The 27,179-nt window shown below is 42.3% G+C and overlaps 2 protein-coding genes across 14 annotated transcripts in view; both read right to left on the bottom strand.

Moving 5' to 3' along the window:
- ZNF577 (zinc finger protein 577) lies at window positions 1-27,173 on the bottom strand. 7 transcript variants are annotated; one of them, XM_073016103.1, is made up of 8 exons: window positions 27,084-27,173; window positions 18,729-18,858; window positions 15,114-15,205; window positions 8,632-8,829; window positions 8,277-8,355; window positions 6,366-6,492; window positions 5,292-5,387; window positions 1-1,648 (listed from the first exon to the last, which is right to left on the bottom strand). In XM_073016103.1, exons 5-8 carry the CDS (start codon window positions 8,334-8,336, stop codon window positions 486-488), a joined length of 1,446 nt encoding a protein of 481 aa, XP_072872204.1. In that variant the 5' UTR covers window positions 8,337-8,355; window positions 8,632-8,829; window positions 15,114-15,205; window positions 18,729-18,858; window positions 27,084-27,173; the 3' UTR covers window positions 1-485. The 7 variants fall into 7 exon arrangements, with proteins under 7 accessions (XP_072872204.1, XP_072872207.1, XP_072872203.1 ...); XM_073016106.1 differs by lacking the exons at window positions 18,729-18,858; window positions 27,084-27,173 and adding exons at window positions 14,639-14,735; window positions 16,241-17,348; XM_073016102.1 differs by lacking the exons at window positions 18,729-18,858; window positions 27,084-27,173 and adding exons at window positions 14,639-14,735; window positions 16,157-16,320.
- ZNF649 (zinc finger protein 649) overlaps window positions 20,819-27,179 on the bottom strand; it is a 35,403-nt gene continuing 29,042 nt past the window's right edge. For 6 of the 7 annotated variants that reach the window (XM_037991419.2, XM_007997823.3, XM_037991417.2 and 3 more), the window contains 2 exons: window positions 27,084-27,179; window positions 20,819-22,536 (listed from right to left, as the gene is read on the bottom strand). In XM_037991419.2, the coding sequence (XP_037847347.1) occupies window positions 21,179-22,536; window positions 27,084-27,179 (1,454 nt within the window). In that variant the 3' untranslated portion in view covers window positions 20,819-21,178. Of the gene's footprint in view, window positions 23,009-27,083 lie in introns of all 7 variants that reach the window. The other variant, XM_073016101.1, reaches the window with a different exon arrangement.

The raw sequence follows: 27,179 nt of genomic DNA, 5'->3' as shown, positions 1-27,179 counted from the left end.
TGGGGTTCAAGATTTCATTTATTAGACATGTCCCTCCAAGACTCTCAAGACATAAAACTGTGATACAGGAGATAATTTGGTGAGTTTCCATCATGTCTTACTTTCAAGAGTTTTTCTTTTGTATAACTTCTCCCATATTTTACTAAAAATGTTTTCCATATCCATTGCCTCTACAGTTGTCTTTGTTTCTTTGGCACACAAGGCACAATTTAGTGCTAAAAGCACCATCACAATCTTTCATAAACATTCCTGTAAGTTTTCTTTTGATACCAATTGAGATATCATATCCAGGTAAAGGCTTCCTCATAACAGATACATTTCTGCCCAACATGATTTCAATGGCATTTAACAGGTTTGACTTCTTACAGAAATGTCCTCTACAACCACTGCCTCCAGTGTTTCAGCCCTAAATGAGCTCTCTGGCATATAGTGGCTGCAGGATTCCTATTAAAGATTTTCCCACCTTTCTGGTATCAGATTTATTCTTACACAATATCTGTAACATACAAGATATAATTTATTACTGATGGGGCCACATTCACTTCATTTGCGAGGCTTATTCCCTGTTCAAATTCCTGATTAACTACAAAGGCTTGATTTCTTGGAAAAGGTTGTTCTACAATCACTACATTTCTACCCACTAGGCGCTCACTCTTGTTTAACAATGCCGGGGTTCCTGAGGCAGGCATTTCTATAGGTACAGTCTTTTGCTCTTGTATGTGTTCACTCATGTATAAGGAGGTATGACTCCTTGAAGGTGGTTTCTCCACCTTCAGTGAATGTATGGCTTTCTCTCTTATGTGAGTTTTCTTATGTTTAATGAGGACTGACATGTGGGCAAAGGCTTTGCCACATTCGCTGCATGAATATGGTCTCTCTCCAGTGTGAGTACGCTGATGCTGAATGAGCTTTGACTTGCTTCTAAAGGCTTTTTCACACTCATGACATTCATAAGGTTTCTCTCCTGTATGAATTCTCTGATGTCTGGTCAGGTCTGACTTAAAATAGAAGGTTCTCCCACAATCACTGCATTTATAAGGCTTCTCTCCTGTGTGAAGTCTCTGGTGTGCAATGAGGTATGCCTTCTGAGAAAAGGCTTTCCCACACACACTGCACCCATAGAGTTTCTCTCCAGTGTGGGATCGCTGATGTCTATTGAGCCGGCACTTCCGGCTGAAGGCTTTTCCGCATTTGCTGCATCTGTAGGGTTTCTCTCCTGTATGGGTTCTCTGATGGACCATGAGCTGTGACTTTCTGGAGAAGGCTTTTCCGCATTCACTACACTCATGGGGCTTCTCTCCCGTGTGAGTTCTCTGATGCTCAGTGAGCTGAATCTTCCTCATGAATGTTTTCCCACATTCACCACATCCATGGGGTTTCTCTCCTCTTTCAGTTCTCTGATGTTGGGTAAGCTGTGCTTTCCTGGAGAAGGCTCTCCCGCACACACTGCATTCATGTGGTTTCTCTCCTACACAAATTTTTTGATGGTCATTGAGCTGTGATTTAGGGCTGGCGGGTTTAACACATCTATGGTATTTAACTCCAGTAAGAGTTTTGTCACGCTTGATGATATGGAGGCATGATTTCCCATATCCACCAAATGCATCAGAATCTTTTCCTGTGTATCTTCTATTCTGGATAACAAACCCTAAATGAGATTTCAGACTTTTACAATGTGAGCCAAACTTATTGTGTCTTTATATTAAAGGAACAATGCTCTTAAATAAATCAAACTTATTTCCAAGGGCATAACTTTCCTGACATCTTTTGGAATGTTTAAGCTCATTTTGGTTTTCTGGGTACCACTGCATATGGTCAATCCCCCCAAATTTCTTCTAGGAAAAAGAACAATAAGAACATCCATGATAATTTTTTGTGGAGGTAGCAGAAGGTACAAAAATGCCATGGTTTTGGCTGGCTTTTATAAGATCTCAGTCTCAGAGCAGTGTACCTCACCCTCTGTGAAAAAGGAAGATGCTATAAAACAGCAAAAGGAAAACATAGCAACTTTAGCAACAACAATGGATACTCTATAATGAATCAATACAACTTGGGCTGCCTCCCAAATCGGACCTTGCAAATGGAGACAGAGTAGAAACAGAAACACATTGCAACCGGAATAAATCAAAAATAGATGGAGGGGATGGATATATTCACCCAACAAACACTGAATGGACTGGTATTTGGGATACTACAGTGACTAATAATATATTCTCTCTCTCCATGAACCTGTCATTCAGGTAAAGATAGAGAATCAACAGGTATGCAAAGAAGTAAGAAAATTACAGAATATGAAGAACAGTACAAAGGAAGTGGCTCACATCATAGGGTAAGAACGAGCAATGTTATGCAAAGAACAAAATAAAAAACATTCCAAGAAAAGGGAACAGCCAGTGTGAAAACCCAGAGGCAGAAAAAACTTAGGTGTGATAAAAAAAAAAAATGTAAGAGAAGCTGGTTTACCTGGAATATCCTGAGCTTGAGTGAAGTAGAAATACAAAAGTTTGGCAAGGCTGGCAGAATTAACAACATAGAGATTTTGGAGGAAGACTTTGTTAGAAATTGGAATTTATGCTAAGAACAATGGCAGTAAGCCACAAAACATTTTCTGCCAAGAAAACATGCTCTGAATTGACAGTTCCAAAACATGACCGTTCTATGGAGAATGAATTGGAGAGATGAAATTATAGAAGAGAATACCCCAGAGGCTATGGCAGAATTCAGGTGGCTTGATTAGGAATAATTACAATGGAGATGGAGAAATGTGAAAAAACAAGGACATAAGTATGGAGGAGGGAAAGACAGGATTCACTCTTAGAACAAATATTGCCGGTAGAAAAGGGAAGAATTGAGGATAATTGCTCAATATGTGGCTTACACACCTATGTAGGTGCTGGTGCCATTTAATAAAATGAGGGTAAAAGAAGCCTCATACCAACCAGTAAAATACATGCACAAAACAATACATGACCATTACTAAGTTAGTGCAGCATAGACACAAAGGAGATAAAAGTCAGAAAAGAGGGTGGCCAGGCGCAGTGGCTCACGTCTGTAATCCCAACACTTTGGGAGGTCAAGGCAGGTGGGAGGAGTTTGAGACCAGCCTGGCCAACATGGTGAAACCCTGTCTCTACTAAAAATACAAAAAAAAAAAAAAAAAAATTGGCCGGGCATGGTGGTGGGCACCTATAATCTCAGCTACTTGGGAGGCTGAGGCAGGAGAATCCCTTGAACCTGGGAGGCAGAGGTTGCAATGAGCCAAGATTGGGCCACTGCACTCCAGCCTGGGCAACAAGAGCAAAACTGTGTCTCAAAAAACAAAAAAAAAAAAAAAAGAGGGATCTCCAAATGTGCCCTGCAATAGTCAAAAACTACTTCTTGGAAGTAAAACAAGAGCTGACAGTGAAAGAGAGCAATATCTGGATGTAAAAATGCAACATGATCAAATGCACAGATATCAGTCCTCACGTTATTTGACATTATCTGTAGCATTCAATAAAATATATGCCTTCCTCTTATCTGTAGCATTCAATAAAACATATGCCTTCCTCCTCCTTGGAATAATTTTGTCACTTATTTCATGGACATCTTCTGATTCTCCTACCACAACCCTAATACTTTTTCTATGTGGCTGGGTTCTTCTCTTCTGAATCTCTGAATATATGTGGACCTCTTGTTTCTTCAAGCAACACTCACTCCTCATGTCTTCTCATCAAGTTCCAGCGCCTTGACGGCCCCTGCCCAGAGGGGAATGAAGCCATCACATCAAATGGAACTCACAGAAAAATGGAAGTCAGTCAAAGGTGCAGCAATGGAGGTGATGCGAACTTCTATTACTATGGCCTACTGTGAAGTGGGGCTTGAGAGTGGAGTGTTCAAAACAATAAAAATTAACAGAGCAGCTGAGACGTTCAGACATACAACAGAGTAAACCGAGAAGACTCAAAGCAACGCCAAGGTGAGCAGGAACCGGAGTGGTGAGCAATACAGCAGAACCTAAATATAATGCACAGGGAGGGAAAGGATTTTCCAGGAGGAAAGAGAATCCCAGCTTCTAACCCTGAAGCCGAGGGAAGAATTTCACAGAATACTCGTCCTGGGTGCTGGCAAAATATAGAATAAGAAGGCAGGTGAGATTACAGAAAAGGAGGTATCTGCATGAAACTATTTGTCAGAAGACAGAGCTGAAATCTTTAGTATATATGAGTATACTATATGATGGTAGAAACATCTGGGAGAAAGGAGGATTCCGGTTTCACATACTGGAATAAGGAAATATCTGGAGAGCTGTCCTGGCGGCTGGCGACACACAGCGGGTTAGAGTGCAGATGAGACATTAGTAGCAGAGATGTCTATTTGCGAGTCTCCAGCAGGGGCCAGAGAGCTTAGGCCTTGAGGGTGAATTAAACTTCTACCAGGAGAATCAGCAGAAGATAAAAAGAAAACAGAAGCTGGAAAGGTGGGGAGCAGTGGGTGAGTAAGTCGACAGAGATGCCCCGAGAGACAAGGTGTGGGGGCTTTGACATGAGCTAAGGTGAGGTGATTTTCAGTAAAGGAAATCGGCCCTTTCCAAAGGGGCCGGGGTACACTTTTAAGCGACAGAAGTGCTAAAAGTAACACAATCCAACCAGGTGCAGTGTCTCACGCCTGAAATCCCAGCACTTTGGGAGGCCAAAGTGGGTGGATCATGAGGTCAGGAGTTTGCGACCAGCCTGGCCAATGTAGTGAAACCCCATCTCTACCAAAAATACATAAAATTAGCCGGCCTCATGGCCGGCACCTGTAATCCCAGCTACTCAGGAGGCTGAGGCATGAGAATCACTTGAATCTGGGAGGTGGACGTTGCAGTGAGCCAAGATTGCACCACTGCACTCCAGCCCAGCCAACAGTGCAACACTCCATCTCAAATAAATAAATAAATAAATAAATAAATGCAACACAATCCAGATGGGTTACAAGGGGAATTTCAAAGCAAGTAAGGTAGGGAGCAGGAAGGGACAAAAACCGGAGGCAGGCTGGGAAGAATGGAACCAGGTAAGAATTCAAGGTCTTCAATGATATGGACTGAAATTAGATCCAGAAAATAGAAGGAAGGAAGACATTATCCTTTGAGAGCCGGGAAGGGACAGTTCTATTAGGGATGGACACAGATGCAGAAAGGCTGATTAGGTTTCTGGGCCACCAACTACAGTAAAGTCCTCTAAAGAACATTTTAAAAGCATCAACCCTTCTCCGACCAGCTGGGATTTTCATGCCATTTCTCCGCATTTTCTTAGTCTTCACTTACTTACCTGGACAGGTTTGACTGTGGGCTGCCCCTTCTACTATCCATGGGGGTTCTCCTTGCTCCAACTTGAAGAGTGAATCTGGCTTGGTGCCTTGATACCCTGTAAACAGGAGATCACTGAACACTTGGCACGTGTGCTTGGGGAATGGATGAAGATAGAGTTATGTCTCAGGAACCACAGTATTTGCACTTTGATAAAGTAAAAATCTTTCACTCAGTAAAAGAGCACAACCACTTTGTGCCAGGGAGAAAAATACAAGTCTATGACACACTCATACCCATTAGGATGGCTACTATCAAAAAAAAAAAAAAAAAAAATGCAGAAAATAACAATTGTTGGCAACAATGTGGAGAAACTGGGACCCTGTGCACTCTTGGTGGGAATGTAAAATGGTACTGATATTGTGGAAAACTTCCTCAAAAAATTAACAATGGAATGACCATATCACCCAGCAATTCCACCTCTGGGTATATACCCCAAAGAATGGAAAGCAGGGTCTCAGATATTTGTACACCCATTTCATAGCAACATGATTCACAAGCCCTCAAACGTGGAAGGAACCCAGGGTTCCTTAACAGATAAGTGGATAAACAAAAGGTGGTATATACATACAAAAGAATATCATTCAGCCTTAAAAAGGAAATTCTGGCACACGCGACAACACGGATAAACCTTGAGAACATCATACTAAGTGAAATAAGCCAGACACAAAAAGACAGACACTATATGATTCCACTTATATGAGGTACTTAGAGAAGTCAAAATCCTAAAGACAGAAAGTGAATGGTGGTTGCAAGGGGCTGGGGAGAAGTGGGGCAATGGGTAGTTGCTTTGTGAGTACAGAGTTTCAGTTTTAGAAGACAGAAGGTAGTGGTGGTGGGTGCATAACACTATGAGTGAATCCCAGTGAACTGCACACTTATGATTAAGATGGTAAATTTTATGTTATACATTTTACCACCACAACAAAAAAAATCTATGACATACAATGCTTTAGTCTAAACCATTAAATATTTACAGGACCATACAGAGGTCACCAAATAAGAAAAAGGTAAGTGACTGTGATGCTGTCCTTACCTACTGATACTAGGTTGCTGTAGTTTTCCAACATTACTTCCTTGTACAAGACCTTCTGAGACCAGTCCAAAAACTGCCACTCCTCCCTGGTGAAGTCCACAGCCACATCTTCGAATGACAATGATCCCTATAAGAACAATTCCAATGCAATCTGAGGTGGATAACAATAGATGATGCAGAAAAGAGGGACAGGGACACGTCTTGATCCTTTTCTCCATGACATTATGCATACCATGACTATTTCACATACCAAAGGACCATGGAATTCCAGCAATACCTCCTACCCTAAAAAAGCACTAAGGCAGTATTCACATAGATATGAAACAACGCGTAATAAGAATGTTCATTATTCCTTTGTTTCTGATATTGAAAAACGTATCAATAATCTAAATGTCTATCAAAAGCAGACAGGGTTAAATTACAGCACCTCCATGCTATAATATACTACAAAAATGTTAAAATCAATGAGGTAGATGTATACATAACCACGTGATTATCAATGATCTCCAAGGCATTCTCTTAAACGCAAAAAATTAAGCTCCCAAATAATATATGATCTAAGACATATTTTTAAAAATGTAATAATATGGCTGGGCGTGGTGGCTCACACCTGTAATCCTAGCACTTTGGAAGGCCGAGGAGGGCAGATCACGAAGTCAGGAGATTGAGACCATCCTGGCTAACATGGTGAAACCCCGTCTCCACTAAAAATACAAAAAATTAGCTGGGCATGGTGGCGGGCATCTGCAGTCCCAGCTACTCGGGAGGCTGAGGCAGGAGAATGGCGTGAACCCAGGAGGCGAACCTTACAGTGAGCCAAGATCGCGCCACCGCACTCCAGCCTGGGCAACAGAGCAAGACTCCGTCTCCAAAAAAAAAAGCAATAATATGGCTGGGCGTGGTGGCTAACGCCTGAAATCCCAGCACTTTGGGAGGCTGAGGCAAGGGGCTCATGAGGTCAGGAGTTCAAGACCAGCCTGGCCAACATGGTGAAACCCCATCTCTACTAAAAATAGAAAAATTAGCGGGGTGTGGTGGCACGCACCTGTAATCCCAGCTACTCAGGAGGCTGAGGCAGGAAAACTGCTTGAGCCCAGGAGGCAGAGGTTGCAGTGAGCCAAGACTGCGCCATTGCACTCCAACTCTGGGCAACAGAGCAAGACTCTATCTTGGGGAGGAAAAAAAGTAATAATATATACAATTATATAAGTACACACATATGTATACAGAAATGTACCTAAATATAAATATATTCTATCAGATGTCAATCACAGGGAGGAACTAGATAGAGACCCAAACTATGAACACTTATTTATTACCCTTTGGGTTGAAGTTTGGGCAGAAAAAGGATGAAAGGAGATACTGTCTTTTGATACAAATGCTTCTATTTGCTTGAATCTCTTGCATGCAAATGTAGCCATGTATCATTTCAGTAATTAAACACAGTAAAAGCAAAACAAGCAGAACTGGTGCTTTGTTTTTTGAACCTGGAGTTAAGAAGGTAAGAAAGAAGCATTGTCAGTATCTGCATTCCAAGCTGTTACCAAAGAATGGAGATGTTAGTTGTCTCCTGCTGTATCAATAACAAAAATCTGGCTGAAAGAATTCTATTTCATGGAGGATCAAAGGTCAGGCAGCCCATTCATTCTATTGGATACTCCAGGCTTTACTCCTGGGCAAAGTCAGATGACCAGAAGCGTCTATTTTCAAAGCACCCTATTTTCAAAGAATTTTGTCCAATCCAGTTTTCCTTTGGCATTACTCCTTAGCTTACCCCACTAAATAATAGGAAAAAGCCAAAGAAAACATCCCATGCCTTTATTACAAGGCTGACTTTGAGGATACTGTCAACCACAAAAGCTCTCTGAAGGAAAGAAATTTCTCAAGATCTAACAGCAATGACACATTTACCTCCCCTGAAGAACTGCCTTGCTCTCTCCTCACAGACATTACAATCGTGGCATTTTTCATGTGTTTCCTGTTATTTCAGCTGCCAAAAAAAGAGACACAGTTTAAAGCAGAGAAAACCCACAGGGTCTTAACAGTCACTTAGCTATGTTCCGACATTAAGAACTTGGCACAAACCCCCCGATCTATATATCTCGTTTCTTAATTTGCCAGGATTTTAAGATTCCAACTTAAACTTATTTTCTGACAGATCCTGATTTTTATCAGAATACACTATCTCATTTAACCAGGCTGTCTTTTACAAGCTTCCACAGATCCACTGGGAAACAAAAGACAAAATAGGTAAAACAAACCTCACCTGGGCCTTGGCCATTTTCTTCAACTCTTAGGGGCTAGCAACTCTAGGGTGTTCTCTCTCTTCTGTCTATTCTGGGCCTTCCCAGTAGTTGTGGTCAGGTATCATCTCAGGTCAAGCTACAATTGGAAACGATGACCTTCCCAGCCTGGAAGCTCTTTCTTCCATTACTGAAAATGTCTTGTTCCTATAGGCTAGAACCTGGGGATTCGAGACCAAATTCAATGATAAGAAACATGCTCCTAGGACCACAAGTCTCCAATTGCCATCTGGACTCACATTAACATCAGGTTCCAATATTTCATCGGTCTCCTTAACACCCTGGAATCATGGGGCACTGGTCCATAGGAAGATATGGAATGAGCAAGAGGAATGCCTTTTTTTTTTTTTTTGGGTTATGTCAGAAATAGAACGGATGTGAAACAGGAGATAGTAAACTAAAACCACCTTATGGTCTTGTCTACTGCCAAGTTCTCACATATATGTTTTAGGTAAGATCATGAAGGGCCGGGCGCGGTGGCTCAAGCCTGTAATCCCAGCACTTTGGGAGGCCAAGACGGGCGGATCACGAGGTCAGGAGATCGAGACCATCCTGGCTAACACGGTGAAACCCCGTCTCTACTAAAAATACAAAAAACTAAGCCGGGCGAGGTGGCGGGCGCCTGTAGTCCCAGCTACTCCGGAGGCTGAGGCAGGAGAATGGCGTAAACCCGGGAGGCGGAGCTTGCAGTGAGCTGAGATCCGGCCACTGCAGTCCAGCCCGGGCTACAGAGCAAGACTCCGTCTCAAAAAAAAAAAAAAAAAGATCATGAAGGAAGTGGTAAAGCCAAGCATGGTGGCATGGGCCCTAGGGTCCCAGCTATTGTAGAGGCTGAGATGGGTGAATCTCACCTGAGCTCTAGAGTTCAAGACCAGCCTGGACAACATGGCAAGACTGTCTCTAAAAACAAAAACATAAAAGAAGTGGTGACTCAGGAAACTGACTTAAATTCACCGGCAGCCACATGCTCCTAAATTTTTTGTTTACTGCACTGTCTTACTAATCATACAAACCATACGCACTGTCTTACTAAACCCTCAATACTACTGTATAAGGTACTCATTATTATTTCCATTTTAAACACGAGTAAGCTGAGGCTTGCTGAGACAAAGTGTGTTGTGCAGGTTAACATTCTTCCTAATTAGAAGCGTGGGAACTTGAATCTACATCTGGCTCTCTCCCTTGTGACACTTCCCTCCTACAACAGCCTCACAGTACAAATTTGTTCTCTTTCCCTCTCACTTTTAGAACTCTACTTCCCAGCGCTTTACACTGCGGGGTGGCCACACAGTCACAGCTACACAAACAAGAGCCTGCGATCTCCTAATGCAATATTCAGTGTGTGTGCTCAGCCTGCTCCTTCCACACAGGCAGGAAAGCAAAGGCGGTCCTATCCTTGCCCCAGAAGCAGCAGTTCAGAGATCAGTCTCCCCAAGAGCCGCTCTAGAAACTCACACTTTGAGAACACCCACACTGTGAGACCAACTTGAATGTTGCTGTCACCCCAGCAAGTCATTCTCAAGACTCTCTAGCAAGCCTGTATCCTTTACACCCAGAGAGCTCATCTCCAAGCCATTTTCTGACCCACCGGTAAACACGCTGGTCAAAATGCAAACTTCCTCTACCTTCAATCCTGAGACTGCTTCATCCCAGCCCCAGCCCTTCAGTCCAGCCTCCCTACAGGGCCAGTCCAAAAACAGTGGTACCCAACCCAAATGCAGAAATCCGTATGGATGGCTAAGAGGTAGAAAAGGCAGTTATGCATAAGTGGGTTGGAGCTGAGATCTCCAGGGTTGAAAAATCCAGGATCCAGCCATTTCCCAGAAGCTCATGGCAGACTTTCCGTCATATGTAATACATCAGAACTGCACCAGATACTCACGCGGAGAACATGGCAATTAACCGAGAATGGCAATGATATATCAATCACCCTGATTGGTAAGAATAATCTGGATTTCCTACTGAACTGAGGTTCAGGTCAAATGTCCAGAGGGACAGCTACCTAAATTAAAGAGGAATTTGCTTAACAAAGGGGGCTTGGATGTCAGATTGTCAGCCAACAGTATCCAATAAAAAAACAAAAAAAAACTAGGGCCTGCTGTGTTGGCTCAGGCCTGTAATTGCAGCAATTCTGCAGGTGAAGGCAGGAGAATTCCTCGAGGCCAGGAATTTGAAACCAGCCTGGGTAACATACCAAGACCTTGTCTCTACAGAAAAATTTAAAACTTAGCCAGGCATGGTGGTGCATGCATGTAGTCCCAGGTACTTAGGATGGTGAGGCAGGAGGATCGCTTGAGCCCAGGAGTTCCAGGCTGAATTGAGTTTATGATCGCATCACTGCACTCCAACCTGCACAACACAGCAAGATCCTGCCTCGGAAAAAAAAAAAAAAGGCAAAAAAAAAAGCCCTCCACTTCAAATAAAAGTTAGGATGCTTCCAGACCATTACAAGCCCTCAGCCTTATCTGCTTTTGGGAGGAATGAAGCAGAGAGGAAGGAAACAGGTAATTTCTCTCATATGATGTCCTACCTTTGGATTTGTCTGACCGCTGTATCAGGGTATCATTTTGTATGGGTTTTTTAAAACTTTTTTTTTTGAGAAGGAGTCTCGATCTGTCGCCAGACTGGAGTGCAGTAGTGCGATCTCAGCTCACTGCAAACTCCACCTCCCGGGTTCAAGCAATTCTCTGCCTCAGCCTCCTGAGTAGCTGGGATTACAGGTGCCCAGCAACACGCCCCGGCTAATTTTTGTATTTTCAGTAAAGACAAAGTTTCTCCATCTTGGCCAGGCTGGTCTTGAACTCCTGACCTCATGATCCACCTGCTTCAGCCTCACAAAGTGCTGAGATTATAGGTGTGAGCCACTGCACCTGGCTAAATTTTTTTTTTATAGAGACATGGTCTTGCTATGTTGGCCAGGTTGGTCTTGAACTCTTAGCCTCAAGCAATCCTCCTGCTTCAGCCTCCCAAAGTGCTAGGATTACAGGCATGAGCGACTGCTCCCAGCCTCATGGTATAGTTTAACTTGTTATTCTCTACCTACCCAACTCCCAATTTTTCCTTTTAATTAAGTGAGTAGTTCAACTTAGAGGTTTGATTAGTCCCATGTTCAATTTTTTTAGATAAGAATCCTTCATGGATGGTGCTGTGTACTTCCTACCACAATATATGAAGAGGCATGAGAACAAAAAAAAACAAAGAAAAATAAAAAAAGAAAGGGGAGTTGTTACAGAATTAAAGAGATACAACAAGCAAATCGAACGTACCCATATCATTTGGATCATGATTCAAACAATCCAATGTTAAAAGACAAGGATGAGATGATCAGAAAAAAACTGAATATGGACTAGCTATTCAATGAACTAAAGAAATAGGCTGGGCACAGTGGCTCATGCCTGTAACCCCAGCACTGTGGGAGGCCAACATGGGCAGATCACTTGAGGTCAAGAGTTCAAGACCAGCCTGGCCAACAAGACAAAATCCCATCTCTATAAAAAATATAAAAAATTAGCCTGGTGTGGTGGTGGATGCCTGTAAGCCCAGCTACTCAGGAGGCTGAGGCAGGTGAACTGCTTCAATCCGGGAGGCGGGAATTGCAGTGAGAAAAGATCGTGCCACTATACTCCAGCCTCGGTGACAGACCGAAAGTCCATCTGCCCAAAAAGATAAGGAAAGAAATTATTATTAACTTGGATACACTGAAAATGGTCTAGGATGGGTGAAGTGGCTCACACCTGTAATCCTAGCACTTTGGGAAGTCAAGGCAGGAGGACTGCTTGAGCCCAGGAGTTCAAGACCAGCCTGAGCAACACAGCAAGATCCCATCTCTAAAAGAAAAAACAAAAAGAAAATGGTCTAGTGGTTATAAATTTTTTTAATGACCACACCGGTTAGAGATTCATACTGGGATACTTACAAGTTTCAAGGCATGAAGCCTTGGATTTGCTATGAAATTCTTGAGTAAAACAAAAGTGGAGGCACAGATAAATATGACTGATATGACAGATAAATATGAATTGATAACTGTTGAAGCTAAGTTATGGGCAAATATTATACTATATTCTCAATTTCCATGAAAAAAAGTTAAAAGAGTCATCAGAGCCTGATGAGTTCTATCTAATCTTTACAGTATAGATGACTCCAATATTATGTAACATTCACAATTCACAGAAAAAGTGAAGCCTCTCTAACAATTATATAAAACTAGCATTTCCAAACACCAATCAATAGAATAGAAAAAAAAAAGAATTATAGAGATAGGTGCTTATTCATTCATTTTCATCCTTCCTTCTTTTCTAATACTTGCATTCGAGGTTATAAATTTCCTCCAGTGACTTCTTAGGTTAAATTCAACAAGGGTTTACATGTAGAATTCTTATTAAAATGCAATTGAAAATATTTCCACTGTGATTTTTTTTTTTACTCAGATTATTTAGAAGTGTATGGCATAACTGCCAATCATTCTGACAAGAAAAAAACACGTTCTGAATTGATAGTTCCAAAAAGTCACATGACTATTCTATAGCAAATAAATCATTTTGATATTGATTTATAGCTTAATTCCACTGTAGTTAGAGAAAAAATTCTGTATGGTTTTAATCCTTTGAAATTTACTTAGACTTGCCTGATGGCTAACCATATGGTGACTTTTTATAAATGTTCTATGTGCATCTGAGGAAAATTATTGAGTGCAGTGTTTTAGATTGGTCAAGTTTGTTAATTATTTACGTCATTCTAACCTTTCTGGGGTTAGGACTATTGTGGGTTAGCTGCCTGTTTTGTAAATAATGTTTTATCAGAACACAGGCACACCCATTTGTTTATACATTCTGTATAGCTACTTTCATTCTATAATTGCAGAACCTAGTAGATGCAGACGAGACCATTTAGCTGGCAGAGACTAAAATATTTATCATCTGTCTGCACCTTTACAGAAAGTTTGCCAGCAATGGTTAATCTATACCCTTTTAGCTTTTTGTCTGCCTGTTCTCTAAGTTACTGGGAGAGGTATGTTAAGAATTTCCCATTATGATTGGGCATTTGTGGTTTCTCCTTGTGTCTAGCATACTCCTCTCCTCTATACTTAATACACTAAGTATATGCTCAATTGAACTATGTTTTTTTTTTTTTTTTTTAAGACAGAGTTTCACTCTTATTGTCTAGGCTGGAGTGAAATGTCATGATCCTAGCTCACTGCAACTTCTGTCTCCTCGGTTCAAGTGATTCTCCTGCCTCATCCCTCCTAAGTAGCTGGGATTACAGACACCTGCTACCACGCCAGGCTAATTTTTGTATTTTCAGTAGAGACGGGGTTTTATCATGTTGGCCAGACTGGTCTCAAACTCCTGATCTCAGGTGATCTACCCGCCTCAGCCTCCCAAAGTGCTGGGATTATAGGCGTAAGCTCTCACGCCCAGCCCTCAATAGAACTTTTATGCACCAAAAGACATGTAGAAAAACATTCATATCAACAATTCTCATAACTCCCATAAACCATAACAATGTCTCTTGATAATGGAATGGATAAAAAATATAGGGTATAATTATCAATGGAATACTACATAGCAATGAAGAAATGAGCTACTGCTATACGCAGCAACGTAGATGAATTTCACAACAAAAATATTGAGCAAAAGAAGCCAGCCACAAAAGAATGTGTACCTTAGGATTTCATTTACATAAAGGTGACAACCAAGCACATCTATGATGTTTTTAGGATAACAATTACCTCTGAAGAGGACAGAGAAGATGAGGGCTTCTGGGATGCTACATTATTCTATTTTGTTAACCTGGTGATTTTTCAAGTATAATCACTTGCAAAAAAAAACTTAAGAAAACTACAGACCAATTTCTCTTATAAATGTATAGGCAAAAATTTTTTCTTAATTTTCTGTGAAAAATTTCAAGCAAAAGAACAGTATACTCGAATTCCACATATTCATCATGTGACTTAAAGAATGATGAACTTACACCTAATTTTGTTTTATCTATACCACCATTCAGTCCCTCTCCACCAATGGATTATGGATTATTCTCAAGCTCATCCAAGATCTCTTTTCATTTCTTGCTGCAAAAATATTAAATAAAATTTTAGTAAATAAAATCCCGTCTCATATCAAAAGAACAAATCATTATTGACAAGTATAGTTTTTTCCTCAGGAATACATGAAATTGGGAAACAGAGCAACATAAATCAAAGAAAATTTTAAAGAGAAAAAAATATAAATGAAAATAATTGTAAAGGTCAAAAGCCCTTAGGAAAGAGAAATAAAAACTTGATAAATCACAGTCATTATTTATTCAGACCATACTGTGTACCTAGTACTACACTTTGAACATACTTAAAGAACGTTTGCTCACTTAATCTTCATAACGATTCCATGAAAAAGAAACGAGGACAGCTTTTTTTCCACAAATAAGGAAACTGACTCAGAGATTAACATACCCAAGTCAGAGGCAGAGGCAGGTACTTCTTACTCCACAGTCCATCCACTTGCCACCTGGCTAAAATTATTAGCAGATGACAAAAATGCTCAACTAGAAAAAAGAAAGACATCAATTTATAAGTTATGTGTAATGACATGAGTAGAATGAAGTGACAGAATAAACGTATATATTTTTAACTTCTGTTCTTGTCCACTAAGTAAAATTAGAAAGGAAAAAAGTAAAGAGGGAGAGGTCTTATGCGAAAAAAAAAAGTCACGATTTACATCAAAAAGTATTAACTATGTAGAAATAAGCATAACCAGAAATGTCCAAGACATGTATGGAAAACACTACAGCTAGTCAAAGAAATAAAAATCTTGGGTTAATGGAAATCCATCACATGTTCCTGAAAGTGTTGTTTCTAGATCTACATCAGTTCTACCCAAATTAAAGCAAACACCTGAAGGAACCGCAGCAGTTTAAAAAAGAAAACTCTCAAAGAGCATGTAATAAGGGAATACGTAGTTGACAAGATGTTAGATTAAATATGAATAAAATTATACCAATACCTAGACACCGGAACCCAAAATACGAATAAAATCATACCAATACCTAGACACCTGATCCCAACGCTAAACATGAAATACACTAAACCAGAGTTATTTTCTGGAGGAGTATTTAAAATGATGGGGATGTTATTACTTGAGTCGCAATGATCCTGAAAGCAAATTTTCTACAGAATATACAGGAGCAGGGAAGCAAGGGGACCAGCAGACCCCTTTGTGATAAGCAATGAACACGAACTGCCCAGAGCTGTCTCCAACACCGACACGATTCGCTTCCCCACCACGACGCCCTAGTGCTACTGTGCAACGAAGACCTCCCAAGCGCTTGTTCCAATGCGGAGCCCATGAGCTCCCAGACTCTGGGAACCGCAACACGACTCTGCGAAACGAACCCCCAGCGAGGACTCCCCCCGAGCTCCCCGCAACACGGACCCCACGCGCTTAGCGAACAACCAAAAAAAAACTCAACGCGCTCTCCCTGGCTCTGAAACATTACCAGAAGCCCACGTAGACCAGATCGATGACCCTCTGTCTCCACTGCTGGAGGCGAGTCATGGACCCTAAATCCCTAAACACTCGCCTCTGCCCGCCGACCCGCGAATCCCGCAAGCTGCAGACGCAACACTCGCAAGTTTCGGGGATGGCGGCCGGCGAGGGCCACACAGCGTCTTTTCAGAGACCCGGAATCCGGCGAATGCCGTCGCTTCATGATGCAATATGTCTGCGCCCAAGGGATGCTTGCTGGGAGCAGCCATTTTCAACCCTACTGCCGTACAGCAGGCGAAGTTCCCCTTTCCGGGCCTTAAGACAGGTAGGCTCTGACAATGAAAAGCGTTTGAAAACGACCCACCCTTTTTCCATTCCACGTGAACTGCTGGACTTTGGCTTTGCAACATTCGCCAGGGGCGCTACATAAACTGCTTAGTTTCTCAAAGGCTCAAGCCTGCCCTGATCTGTCTGCAGGCTGGGTAGAGATGGTCACAGACATTTAGGCACTTTAATCCTAGGAAGAATGGAAAGAAACCATGTGGGCGCGGCAATCTGAGAGGAATTTCAAGAGGGAGGGACCTGAGCAACAATCGGAGGGGCAATTATCCTGAGGATGCTTCTGGCTGGAGGGACTTTATGGAGAAAGCTGCCTTTGAGAACTGCCTGAGAAGTATCTTTACATGTACATCAGATATAGCCTCAGAGGAAGGAGTCAGTCAAAGAATGGGTAAAACGACGGCGAAGCTTAGGTTATAACTGGCGTGGAGAATGGAGAACAGGGTTGATCAGCGGCCGACCAAAGTGGGGAACTGAAGGGGGCCAGCTCCTGAACAACCCGTGGGTGTTTCTCGTCAGGTGGGACCAGAGACTGAGAAAAGAAATACGAGACAGAGACAGAGTATAGGGAAAGAAAAGTGGGCCCAGAGGACCAGCGCTCAGCATACGGAGGAGGACCCACGCCTGCACCAGTCTCTGAGTTCCCTCTGTATTTATTGATCATTATCTCTACCATCTCAGAGAGGGGGATGTGACAGGACAATAGGGTAATGGTGGGGAGAGGGTCAGCAGGAAAACATGTGAACAAATGTCTCTGTGTCATAAACAAGGTTAAGAAAAGGTGCTGTGATTTGATGTGCACATACATAAACATCTCGGTGCATTAAAGAGCAACAGAATGTCTCGGTGTAAAACCCGATTGTATTTTCTATTTACTGAGATACGAGAAAACCGCCTTAAGACTGGAGGTTGAAGGGGTGGCCTGCCCCTCCACACCTGTGGGCGTTTCTCGTCAGGTGGGATGAGAGACTGAGAAAAGGAATAAGACACAGAGACAAAGTATAGAGAAAGAAAAGTCGTCCCAGGGGCCCTGCGCCGGCACTGGTCTCTGAGTTCCCTCAGTATTTATTAATCACTATCTCTACCATCTTGGAAAGGAGGATATGGCAGGACTGCAGGGTAATGGTGGGGAGAGGGTCAGCAGAAAAACATGTGAGTAAAGATCTCTGTGTCATCAATAAGTTTAAGGAAAGGTGCACGTAGGCCAGATTTATGTTTGACTTTACACAAACATCTCAGTGCAGTAAAGAGCAGTATTGCCGCCAGCATGTCTCACCTCCAGCCATACGGCGGTTTTCTCCTATCTCAGTAAATAGAACGTACGATCCAGTTTTACACCAAGACATTCCATTCCCAGGGATGAGGAGGAGACAGATGCCTTCTTCTTATCTCAACTGCAAAGAGGCCTTCCTCTTTCACTCATCCTCCTCAGCACAGACCCTTTACGGGTGTCGGGCTGGGGGATGGTCAGGTCTTTCCCTTCCCATGAGGCCATATCTCAGGCAATCACATGGAGAGAAACCTTGGACAATACCTGGCTTTCCTAGGCATAGGTCCCTGCGGCCTTCCACAATGTATCGTGTCCCTAGGTACTTGAGATTAGAGAATAGCGACGACTTTTACCAAGCATACTGCCTTCAAGCACTTTTTTAACAAAGCACATCCTGCACAGCCCTAAATCCATTAAACCTTGAGTCAACACAGCACATGTCTCTGCGAGCACAGGGTTGGGGCTAGTGTTATAGATTGACAGCATCTCAAGGTAGAAGAATTTCAGTACAGAACAAAATGGAGTTCTTTATGTCTACTTCTTTCTACACAGGCACAGTAACAGTCTGATCTCTCTTTCTTTTCCCCACAATACACTGATTTTTTTTTTAAACTTGCCCTAATTAAGACAGTTTACGTACCGACAGGCCTAAGTGATAAGACCTCAAGCCCTTCCTCAAATATCACTTTTCCAGTAATAGACTTGACCTCAGCCTTAAGCTAGCATCAGTTTTGTGCCAGCACCTATTGACATTACCCCTGACCACAGTTCAATTATTATATCAGCCTCTGAAAATACCATCCAGATTGGACAAAGCCTGCAGTATTCCAGTTTACAACTAGATTCAGCTCTTCCAGAACCTGTCTTCCCCTAATCCTGTTCAGCCTCTTCAGCTCTCTGTGGAACATGAGATACCAGGACACAGTTGATTCTCCTTTAAAGATCTCTTTTCATAAGGCACGAAGATACTTACCTGAGAGTACTTCTGCAGTGGGAGGAAATGAGGGTAGATGCCAGGAAGAATGTTGGGTCTGTTCCATTCCACAAGGAAGGTTGCAGCTGGTCAGTTATCTAGGAGCTTACAAGTTCATATTCCCAGGATTCTGAAAACAACAATTTGGATCAGGCATGACATTGCCTGTCCTATATTTGTATAAACCCTAGACCACTCACAGAGAAAAATGTAGGTATAGCTCTCAGGTGCACACAACACCCCTTCTCCATTTTCTTGTTCAGTGACCCACTCGTGGGTGTGGAAGCATTAGTGTTTGCCATCCAAGTCTCAAACCTGTTACAAGAACTTAGTTTCTCCCACACGATGTTGTTCATGAAGCCCCTGCACAAATGGCTAACAACACTCCAGTCTTTCTTTTCATTATCACCAGTGGGACACTCTTCATGTAATCAAAAGTGTGGTGCATCAAAGTGTCAGCCCACCAAGGTTTTGTTAGTTGTGGCTGTGGCATTTTGTCACAGTTGGTTAAGTTAAAACAGGGCACCTCTGCTTCCTTCCCATGTTCGGTAAGCCAGTAAGCCAGTAAGCCACTCGAGTTCTGCTGGTATACGCTGTCATGTTAGGTATACTGGTGTAGTTTATCACTGGTAGAATGAGAGGGTCACTCTAGGTGGTGACAGGTAGGCCAGGATGGCAGATCCAGCAGGGCTTCATCAGGTTACTCTTGGTGGCCAGAGCTTGGGAGAGCCTAAGGAAAGCTTTATGTTTCCAGGTCTCTGCTGCCTTGTCATTGTGAAAAAAGCATATTGACAGATTAGTGCCCTCCCCCTAACTCTCCTGGGGCCTCAGATGTTCCCTACCTATTGGATAGGGGTTGAGCTGAGTTGGGGTAGCAACCCAGTCTGTTTATACCAGTCCCTGTTGATTGACCCAAACCTTTCAGCTTCAGTTGCCTAGTCCAGGAAGGGAGGTCACATCCTATATAAACTTGACGTCTGATATGTTGCACACCTAACTGGAAAGATCAGCTGTCTCTGGCCCCACTAGAGGGAACCTAGCACTGTAGTATTCCTTGGTCCTATCCCTTACCCCTTCTTTTTGAAGGACTCATTTTCTGAAATAATATTGAATTAACTTTAGGGTCAGAAATTTAACAGCTAATCATCACATGATCTTGGTTGGGCACTGAAGATAGACAATTTAAAAAAGGAACCCACAAATGGGAGAAGTGAATATAATGTCGTTACAGTCTCACCGATGCATCACAATGTAGAGGTCCCTGGTTGTGAGGTATCATCCAGACTTCTTTGTCTCACAACCAAGAAAATTAAGGAGTATGGACGAAAAGGGAGAGGTTGGAGTGAAAGTTTAATAAGTGAAAAAAGAAAGCTCCCCACAGCAGAAAGGGAGCCTGAATGGGTTGCCATTTTTACGACTGAATTCAAAAGCTTTTCTGTGAAACTCATCTCTGTAGCTATTTGTGTAACTTATCTGTGAAGCTGTCTGTGCAACTCCCCTTATCTGTGTAGCTGTCTTTAGGCAAGCACAAAGCATCGCTTCTCCTGTTTGTGTAACTGTGGGTCTGTTTTAAGTAAGACTCCTCACTCCCCCTGCAAGCTCCCATGGAGTTCACCATGTACATGCCTGAAAAGGGGAGGAAACTTCTTCCTGGGAGCCCACTAATCACACAAAGAACAAAAGGCTTCTATGCTGGGCCTTACTTTCTTATCAGAGTAGCTGCTGCCTGAGTTTTCCCCACTCTGCTCTGTTCGTGCCTATGCTTGATTTTTCAAGCTTTCTGTTTAAAAGAATTTTGCCAAGGCCAGCTTTAGCTGTCTGCCCAATTAATTTTTCCTTTTTTCCTCCCTCAATGTGATAACCTTAACCAGTGATGTGGGGCAGACACTATTTCCTTTAACTTTTAGAATAATTAACGCAGTAAATAGTAATAGTTCAAGATATTCTGTCTAAAAATAGACATCAGTTATACTATCTGACATATGATGAAGTCAGGAATGGAACAGAAAGCTCTCAAACAATCCTCATTTCCGCAGGGCTTCTTTGTTTCAAGAGTACTTTAATATTTTGATAAAGGCACTTCACGGTAGTGGGTTCACAGTGTTTTATTTCTATATTTCACCTGCTAAAGGATGTGGCAGAATGTACCACTGAAAATGCTGTCACATTCACTACCTTCCAGGAGTTTTTCTCCAGTGTGTACTGACACCTCTTAAGGACAAAGGCTCTCCCACCATCACTGTATTTCTACCCACTATGAGCTCACTGTTGCCATGGTGATCACCAATGATAGGGTCCCTCTTCCAAAAGAGGCTTTCCTACTTTCTGCATTCACAGGATTTCAAGCTTTGTATTGAAACATAAGTTCGAAATCTTATGGAGGACTTAACCAGGTAATCAACTAGATACTTTTGGTCAAGGCTTTTCCGCATTTAATATACAGTTTTCAATTATGTGTTTGTAACATAAAAGAAGATGTAATTGATGACTGAAGGCATGACCACGTTCACTGCATTTGTAAGGCTTCTGTCCTGTGCAAAGCTTCTATTATCTCCCAAGGGTGCACATCTGGCAAGTGGCTGTCCCACAAGGACTACGTTCCTATCTGCTAGGAGCCCGCTGGTGTTAAATGGCATCTGCGGGGTCACAGAAGGTATCTGCAGAGTCACCATATTATCAGGGCTTTTCCCCTGCGTGTGTTCACTAGGACTTAAGTTGTGACTTGCTGTGGAAGGACTGTCCACCTTCACTGAATCCCCCTGTTTCTCCCTTGTGTGTATTCTCTTATGTTTAACAAGGCAAGACATATAGAAGTAAGCTTTCTCACACTTATCACAGCCATAGGGTCTCTCTCCCGTGTGAGTTCTGTGATGTACAATGAGCATTGTCTTTGTAATGAAGGCTTTCCCACAGTCACTGCATTTATAGGGTTTCTCTCCTGAGTGAATTCTCTGATGTCTAATGAGTCCTGACTTCTGTGAACAGGGTTGTCCACATTCAGGACATACAAAGGGAGTCTTTCCTGTATGATATCTCTGATGTGCTACAAGGCAAGACTTCTGGCTGAAGGCCTTACCACAGTCAATGCAACCATAAGGTTTCTCTCCAGTGTGAGTTCGTTGATGTATAATGAGATTGCCCTTCTGAATGAAGCATTTTCCACATTCACCGCATGTATAAGGCTTCTCTCCTGTATGAGTTCGCTGATGTACAATGAGTAGTGATTTTCTGGAGAAAGCTTTCCCACATTCGCTGCATTGATGCGGCTTATTTCCCGTGTGAATCCTTTGATGTTCAGTAAGCTGAGATTTCCTGGGGAAGGCTTTCCCACATTCACTACACCCATGCGGTTTCTCTCCTTTGTGAGCTCGCTCATGTTCAGTGAGCCTGTACTTCTTGTAGAAGGTTTTCCCACACAAGCTACACCCATGGGGTTTCTTTCCTGTATGAATTCTCTTATGCTCAGTGAGCTGAGACTTCTTGAGGAAAGCTTTCCCACAGTCAGTGCATTCATGGGCTTTCTCTATATTGCGTGTTTGCTGATGTTTAAGGAATCGTGACTTAGTGCTGATGGGTTTTCTACTTTCATGGAATTCGATTTCCATAGGCATTTGTTCATGATTATCAAGGAGAAAAGCTCCATCTCCATTAAACTCAGCAGGCTCCTTTCTGTTGTATCTTCTGCTCTGGTTGGTTAAACCTAAATATGATTTCAAAGTTCTTCCATGTTCATAGTGTTGTCCCATCCTCTTCAGTATTCTTTGGTTTTGCAAGTGCTGCTGCAGATGATCATCAGCTTTCTCAATTTCTAAGAGACAGAACAATAAATCCTTCCATGATCATCACATGGAATAAAACTGCTTCAAAGATGCCTCGGGGTTGGCTGGCTTTTTTCTGGAAACCTTATGATACCAACATGGAAGGAATTCCAAGTATAAATGTTCCCTATCTGTTAAAAAACTTTTAAGAATTGCAGTTAAATACACATAAGATAAAATTTGCCGGCCAGGCATGGTGGCTTATGCCTGTAATCCTAGCACTTTGGGAGGCCAAGGCAGGTGGATCATGAGGTCAAGATATCGAGACCATCCTGGCCAACATGGTGAAACCCCGTCTTTACTAAAAATACAAAACACTGGCTGGGCGTGATGGCACACGCCTGTCGTCCCACCAACTCGGGAGGTTGAGGCAGAAGAATCGCTTGAACCTGGGAGAAGGAGGTTGCAGTGAGCCGAGATTGTGCCTCTGCACTCCAGCCTGCCAACAGAGCGAGACTCCATCTAAAAAAAAAAAAACAAAAAATTTGCCAGCCAGGCACAGTGGCTCCTGCCTCTAATCTCAACACTTTGGGAGTCTGAGGTGGGAGGATCGCTTGAGCCCAGGAGTTTGAGACCAGCCTGGGCTACACAGGGAGACCCTGTCTCTACAAAAACATTTTTTTTTAATTTGAAAAACAATAATCCTGAGTAGGAAAACAGCAGACATAGGGATTAGAATAAATAGAAAGGCAAGTTAGAATGTTGGATACACAGCATTTGACTTCATCCTAATTCTATTAGACTGTTGGGTGCTAAAATATGCCCTTCTCCATTCTGCAGACTATCATCACACTAACTTTCCTAGAGCACCAATCTCACATGTGCAGGAAAATTGCAGTCAGTACTCTAACCTTTGTTAAAATAGAGATCACAAGACTGGTGGAACAGACTCTTTGTGGCAATAAGATACCAAATTATAAACTAGGCCTAAGGACACACAGGCAAGGGCTAAGTCGTACACCCCCTACATTTAAAGAATAAACTATGTTCTAACTGCCATGACTTTTTTGTTCTGTTTTTTTTTCTTTTTCTGTAGCAGCTAATCAAACACTGGCCTTGGGACAAGCAATATTGAAACAATTGCAGCTCCCTGACCACCAGACGCTGACTAACTGATGCCCCTCACCCCCAACAGCATTCCTAACTGCAGCTATGATTGGACAGGAGACTGATCCCAATATCTTTCTCCTGAGAAACACCAGTGAGGCTGTTTTGGTCAGTTGCTGGAGTCTGTGCAGACTTTTCTTATATCCTGTAAAAGACCTCCTAGCATAGAGTCAAATTCCAACTCATTTTAATGTTAAAACTCCACTCCAAAATGAACATGGATATGTTACATATATGTTTGCTTGCTATGCACACGTTTGCTGATTCTCATAAAGATATTCATAAGACTCCCCATCTCTCACTGAACAGGTATGCAAAGCAAATTCTGCAAGGCAAAAAGCCTCCTGCAAGGCAAAAAAAAAAAAAAAAAGAGTTTCCCCTCTCTTCAGTGATGTGTGTTTCTTTCACTTCCCCAAGGTCACGTTACTCAGATCTGCGAATCATCTTTTGTTAGAATATAAAGTTTCTCTTTGTCTCCTCGATTTTTCAATTAACACCTTGTATCTACCTGGCTATGACACATTCTCTTATGTTCCAACAGACAGAGAAACACAGCGATCCCTATGGACTTTCAGAACATGCAAGCGGAACACGCGGGCCTCTCCACACAGCTCTGCCACTGCACCACATGTGGAAACTGTCACCTTCTTCATCATGCCCTACTTGCATAGATGTCATATTGGATTTTTTTTTCCACTTTACTGTCCCTAATATACTAATCCCTCACCTTGCCACTAACAGCCTCTACTTCCTGAATTTTGTACTTATGTCTCTGTTGGCATCGGTGAAGGGAACCCTTAAGGAACACCTTCCTACTTCTGAATCAAGACTTGAGGCAGCTTTACTTTTAGTTTTTCTTCAAACATCAACTATACAGTATTATTGCTACAATACTGCCACCAGGTGAAAGGTAACCTCTACGTAGAGCTAGAAAAATACACAACTTTACCTCCACCACCATCCTAAATTACTGGCACAGAAAACTCACAGCAGGAGCTGAACAATAAAAGTTTCACCATTACCAGACGCATCCACTTTAAGTTCCCACTTGACCGTTTCCCAGCAAATATCTTCTAACACTGGCCTCCATGTGACAAGTTTCAGGCTAATCTCTTTTTTTGTTTTTTGAGATGGAGTCTTGCTCTGTCACCCAGGCTGGAGTACAGTGGCACGATCTCAGCTCACTTCAACCTCTGCCTCCCGGGTTCAAGCAATTCTGCCTCACCCTCCTGAGTAGCTGGGATCACAGGCGTGTGCCACCACACCTGGGTAATTTTTTGTATTTTAAGTTGAGGCAGGGTTTCACCACGTTGGCCAGACTGGTCTCAAACTCCTGACCCTTGGGTGATCTGCCCACCTCAGCCTCCCAAAGTGCTGGGATTACAGGAATGAGCCACCGCACCTGGCCTTCAGGCTAATCTTCTAACAGTCCCCACATGGCCTTGCATTTCCAGCTCTACAACTTCTTGTCTTGTCATAGCTCTTCATCTTAATTCAATGCCTAGCTATATCTCTTGCATAAGATATTTTATCAGTCTGTCATTCTCCATCTTGTCTAGATGAACCTAGAAATGTAGGTTACATTTCTTCTAAAGTCCTACAATTCTTTCTGTATTTACTATTCACTTTATCTTTGTATAGCCCTGAATTGTAACAAAAACATTTCATATGTTCAAAAGTTTAACTTGTAAATATTACATAAAAATTTGCCCTATTTTTGCTAACAAAATCTTTGCTCAAGAAAGACATTTCTGTTTCTCAGTAAATTCAGTCTCCTCTACTATGTATTATGGCTACAGCTCATCAACTCATGGAAACAGCCCCCAAGAGAGCTTCGTGTAAAGACAAGCCCAGGCCCCCAACCCAATTCTAACAAAACCAGACTCGCAGAGCAAGAGGCCTTGGGATGCACAGTGTCATGAAAACTCCTTTAATAAAAGATCTTGCCTTTAAGAAATGCTTAATAGATAGAAAAGTATGATCTCTCTTCAGCCTAGCTAATCTGTCCTTTGATAAAGAAATGCATGAATGACCAAGATGTATTTCAGTCTTACATAAGGAAGAATGAAAACCAGGCCCTTGACTCCAGAGTAGCAAAGGAACCTCAAGCACCACCAAATCCCACTGATATGATATCTATGGGAGTGGCTTGTGTGTGATTGGGGTGCAAAGCAGAATGGGAATCTAGAGATGGAAGATATTATTATATTGTAGTGTATTATAAACCATGTCATGAGAAGAAAATTCAAGGCGAAAAACACATACTGTCAGAATGCAAAAAGCAAACCATAGTCACATACCTATGCCTCAGGTTTGTTTGTTTTTCTGTTTTTTGTTTTGAGATGGAGTCTTACTCTGTCACCCAGGCTGGAGTGCAATGGTGTGATCTCTGCTCACTGCAACCTCCACCTCCTGGGTTCAAGTGATTCTCCTGCCTCAGCCTCCCAAATAGCTGGGACTACAGGCATATGTCACCACGCCCAGATAATTTTTGTATTTTTAGTAGAAACGGGGTTTCACCATGTTGGCCAAGCTGGTCTCAAACTCTTGACCTCATGATATGCCTGCTTCGGCCTCCCAAACTGCTGGGATTACAGCCACCATGCCTGGCCTCTTGTGCCTCAGTTCTTATCTCATTTGATGAATCAGCAACTCTAGAAAATGCTTATGGCACTCTCTCTCTCATATAAATGTATATATAGATATAAAGTATATATATAAATGTATATACACATATACAGACACATACACATATATATACACACACATGCATATACATATAAGTGCTGTTCTAGCAAATTAATCAAACTTGAGGAGAGGGTCTTGGGAACCTCTACTTTACAGCTGGTTGATCAGAAGCTGAGGTGACAACCTGGGACTTGCCACTGGCATTTGAAGTGGGAGACAGTCTTGGACTGATCCCTTAACCTGTGGGATCTGATGCCGCATCAGGTAGATAGTGTCAGAGCTAATTTGAAATAGAGGACACCCAGCTGATGTCTGCTGGAGAATTGTCTGAGGTGTGAGAAAACAACCCCTGTATATCCAGTGGCATAAATGCTGGGTTGAGTGACTATGTGAGACAAAAAAAAAAAACAGTTTGTTGTTTTTGCCTCAGAAACACAAAATGATCCTCTGACAAGTGATGAAGAAGAATGGGAAGATGTGAAAATCCAAGCAAGAAGAACTTAGGGGAAACGACATCTAAGAAGAAATCAATAGGGATCAGTTCAGTTCCAGGAAGGGATAAAGGGGTATGTATGTTTCTCTAAATTCCTATAAGAAAAAGAGCTCTTGTATCATATGGGGAGAAGGATATGTGGCAGCTGTTTCTGTCTCCCTAAACACTTTCACAACTCTCATGCCTTCTCTAAACCACCAGAATGTGACTTTCACTGCCTTCCTCTCTTGCTGGTTCTCTCTCACTTACCTGGATGAGTTGGACTGTGGATTTCATCTTCTAATGCCCAAAGCGGTTCTCCTTGTTCCAACTTGGTGAGGGCATCAGGTTTGCTAGCTTGAAACC

The sequence above is a fragment of the Chlorocebus sabaeus genome, chromosome 6 (genome assembly GCF_047675955.1).
Source record: "Chlorocebus sabaeus isolate Y175 chromosome 6, mChlSab1.0.hap1, whole genome shotgun sequence".
In the NCBI taxonomy this organism is placed as follows: Eukaryota; Metazoa; Chordata; class Mammalia; order Primates; family Cercopithecidae; genus Chlorocebus; species Chlorocebus sabaeus.
Note: the sequence above shows the minus strand (reverse complement) of the source record. Positions and strands in the feature narration are given on the sequence as shown.

Excerpts from the sequence above, each read along its gene's own strand:
- ZNF577 (XM_073016103.1), bottom strand. The coding sequence starts at position 8,336 with ATGAAAAATGCCACGATTGTAATGTCTGTGAGGAGAGAGCAAGGCAGT. Across the intron at positions 6,493-8,276 it reads AAGGCAGTTCTTCAGGGGAG|GGATCATTGTCATTCGAAGA; the intron begins GTAAATGTGTCA and ends TTGTTCTTATAG. Across the intron at positions 5,388-6,365 it reads CAGCAACCTAGTATCAGTAG|GGTATCAAGGCACCAAGCCA; the intron begins GTAAGGACAGCA and ends TCCTGTTTACAG.